At 35.5% G+C, this 3,795-nt stretch overlaps 1 protein-coding gene and 1 pseudogene across 2 annotated transcripts in view; one reads left to right on the forward strand and one right to left on the reverse strand.

The window, feature by feature from the left end:
• Window positions 1-1,509: 1,509 nt before the first annotated feature.
• On the reverse strand, window positions 1,510-3,248 carry LOC101291418 (pentatricopeptide repeat-containing protein At4g04790, mitochondrial-like). Its single transcript, XM_004296272.1, has 3 exons — window positions 2,645-3,248; window positions 1,879-2,064; window positions 1,510-1,592 (listed from the first exon to the last, which is right to left on the reverse strand). The coding sequence occupies exons 1-3, from the start codon at window positions 3,057-3,059 to the stop codon at window positions 1,510-1,512; spliced, it is 684 nt and encodes a 227-aa protein (XP_004296320.1). The 5' UTR covers window positions 3,060-3,248.
• Window positions 3,077-3,795, forward strand: part of LOC101291711 — a 7,076-nt pseudogene continuing 6,357 nt past the window's right edge. The window contains exon 1 of the transcript XR_184402.1: window positions 3,077-3,112. The product of XR_184402.1 is annotated as an oligopeptide transporter 5-like (transcript). The remainder of the gene's footprint in view (window positions 3,113-3,795) is intronic.

Genomic DNA, 3,795 nt, shown 5'->3' on the forward strand with positions numbered 1-3,795 from the left:
ATTAGTATAAACCCAACACTTCTGAGATACATCATACACATAAAATAAAAAATAAAAAAAATAAAAAAATAAAAAAACAACAACAACATTTCTGAATTAAAATAAACAGAATCAAGGAATTTACTAACTTAATAATTTTTAATTACAGACTTACTGTTGAAAATATCTCATGCAGATATCAACAACCCATAGAAACTTATATCATATAATTACAACCAAGAATATGTATCATTCCAAAATAAGATACAGCCTTTGAATAGTTAGGAGAATATCAATCAGAGGCTAGATCTTCAAGATCCACAACTTCAATTACTTAGATTCAGAACAAGAGAATATTTGTCATTGTGACATTTATTTTCTAATTTTTCAATCGAGAAGAAATGAACTTAATCAAGACAAACTCAGAAAAAATACATGTTGACAATAACTCCACACATGAAAAAAGAACCATTCAGCAAGTCAACAACAATTCTGCAGGTTCACCTTTTCCTCCACTAATGCATAAAGTCTCCTATACAATATAGATACACATGAAGTTAGAATTGTGTGACTCAATTTTGCCACACAAAACATCTATTTTCACATATATTTAGTTTTAGTTTTCTCTCTCTCTCTCTCAATTCCTCTAAGAGCATTTTTAGCAATGCTAGCCATTTTTGTGTTAAATTAGCTAAAATGTCATTTTAGCTAGCCACTTTAGAAATACATGCATCAATGCTCTTTATTTTAGCTAGTATTGAATTAATATTATTCTTCAAATGAATATTAAATAGTTTAATTGTATTTATGTATCACATAAAATATCTTTAAAGGAATGTATTAAATTATAGAGTAGCTTCCACATTTAGCTAGTGAGATAGCTAAAAGTCATAATAGATCAACTTTGGCTAGTCTGCTGGAGCTCCTAAATTATCCTTTGGCTAGTCTGCTGGAGCTCCTAAATTATCTAAAAAAGCTAAACACACTCCAAAATAGCTAAGAGTCAAAATAGAGACTGCTAAAGATCTAAGGAATGGAAAGCTGGAAAAAGCTAGTCCTCAATCACATCCCCTTTTCCTACCAAATGCCCATAAAACTGAATTCTCATGGCCCTTAAAACCACGGGGAGAGTTCAAATTTTAAATACAAAAACTTGAAAAGATCCCAACCAGACATTCAGTCCTTTTATTAGCATCTCTCTGCTGCACAACCCACATTCATGGTGTATGCCTCATTCATGGCAGATGCCTTGTTCAAGAAGTGTACGCCTATTCTCTAAAAGGATATGCACATTAATATACTACGTGTACATCTTGTGGGTATAGTTCTCCAAAAGCGGCGAGGCCAACACAGTGATGTCTGGCCATGGCCTTATCATCCTTATAGCAATGAAAAAGGTACTGACAATAATATTAATACTAATAACAGTTCGTATAAGACAATTGTGCAAAACTTTTACAATAGAGCAAATTGCATGAAAAACAGAAGTGCCTCCTGTAATTGTGGACTTCAGAAAGTTACCAGAAACATTCATGGTAAGGTCCTCACCGTTAAATTTGGAATGCCAAGAACATAACGATAAATCAAGATTGAAGTATTCCCTGCTGCACAGTCTGCATCAAGCAAATAACGATGTCACTATCTATAAGCAATTTTAGATAGTATATGTCAAATACTACAGAATTAATGTACCACTAATCAAGGTCTATAAAAAATCAGTTATAAGAGTATATGGGAATATGGGACCTGTGGGTTTATAAGGGTTTGGGCTACTCCACTCATTGCTAATTGGTTTTAGATGTGAACCTCATACTACTTTATCAAGGCATTGTATTTCCAATTACTGATTCTTAAAAAAAAAATGCAACGCAAAATATGGAGTCTACAGAATGGACATACCACATGCTTTAAATTCCAGAAGGACCTTCTCTGCAGTAGACTCCAATAGGAGCCTTTCAAAGCATCTAAAGACACGTGCAACATCTACTGATGAGAACTTTGTAATGTCCGCACTATCTATTAGCTGCACAAAATCCTTCGTCTGGCCACTTCCACAAAGGACCAACAAAATATCCTCCGTTGGCTCTTTGTGATAAAAATTGTACAGGGTTTAGAAAAGACCAGTATGCATTTTTCAAATCCAGATTACAGATGCACTACGTATCAATAGTGGACACAATTGATATGATAAATGCTTGACACATCACTCAAGTATTACAGTAAATTCCAACCACATCATCCACAGAGTTGTTATCCGAATATTCAGTTAGAATTGATATCAGCATAATATATAAATGTATTTGTATAGAGAGTTGATAACAAAATGATGGTGTCATTCACTTCTTTTAAAATGTAAAATATTTATTTCAAATTTTCAATATCAATATCCAAGATTCCATTCTCTGTAAATAAGTGAGCAATCCAGCATTTTCAAATTTTTCATGACTAAGCAAGCCAAAATAACAAGATATATATATATATATATATATATATATATTCTAGGTCTTCAGTTACCATACAAATCTACAAAAGACCACACATCCAAGAAGGTAGGAAAAAGGGGAAAAAAAAAAACAGATCTGATCAAGAATGGATAGCTTGGAAAGTGTTTGCATTTACCTGGTAAAATAAAATAATAGATAGCTTGGAAAATGTTTGCACTTACCTGGTAGAAGTGACTTGGGATCTCCATCATAACTCACAAAGGCATCATACTGCTCTTGAACAAGTTTATCATACTGTTTCCTCAAGAACAACTTCTGATAGTGTCTTATTCTTGAACATGAAGAAGGGTTTTCATTCTCAATAACCTCGAGGAAATTGTGAAAACAATCAATCATCTCCTTGTCAATAAGATATTCAAGTAATGGACCATAAGTTTCCTCTTCAAGCGGCAAACCCCAGTCCTTCATTGACTTAAATATTATCAAAGCCGCTTCCATTTGTGTAGCGGAACCTGTTTCATTAGTAGCAATCCCAGCCCTCTGTATGCATCTTTTTATCATTTGATTACATTCTTCGAGAGTGTCGGCTCTATCGCATTTCTCCATGTAACCCACTTGGATGGAGAAAAGCCACATTTCTTCTTCCCGAGACAATGGCCTCACAGTATGGGGTAAAACTGGGAGCCTTGGTAAGTCACACGTCTTGTTCTTCTTCCCCAACGATTCTGCATCATTGATTTCTCGAATAGGAGGAGAAGCAGCACCTGAAACTACAATGATGCATGACACATACGTTTAAATTACAGGCTACAACACGAATCCACTGAAAAAGAATAATTACCACTGCTACACTTTTGAGACCATAACTACCACTAGCAAGCCTGTTTTTAATTATTCCCACTAGATACACATTTTCCATCCATTTAACTAACAGAATCTTTAACATGTAAATTACGAAATTGCTCAGTAGCATTACGGGTCAGTAGGCGGTGGGACTTACACCCTAAAACCTAAGTTCATGGATAATCAATTGTTGTTCTCGTAGGCGGAACTGAAGCAGTTCAGCATAATTTCGGCGACGACAGATTTCCTTCCGGATCGACCAAAATATAAGATTTTTAGTAAGGCCACCATGTAGATCTTCGTCTTCTTCCTCTTATCTGCTACTCATTGCCCTCAATTTCAATCACCACCACCAACTTGGTGGCGACTTCCGAAGCCGGCGGGTGTTCCAATCATCCGACCCCAATCTCCAATTGGGTCAATTGGTGGAGCAACTCGTCGAAACCCTAGCCTAAGCGCCAGGTTTGCCTTTGTTTTGGGTTTGGGTGAGAGAGAGAGAGAGAGAGAGAGAGAGAGAGTACTACTATAA

The sequence above is a fragment of the Fragaria vesca genome, linkage group LG3 (genome assembly GCF_000184155.1).
Source record: "Fragaria vesca subsp. vesca linkage group LG3, FraVesHawaii_1.0, whole genome shotgun sequence".
NCBI lineage: Eukaryota > Viridiplantae > Streptophyta > Magnoliopsida > Rosales > Rosaceae > Fragaria > Fragaria vesca.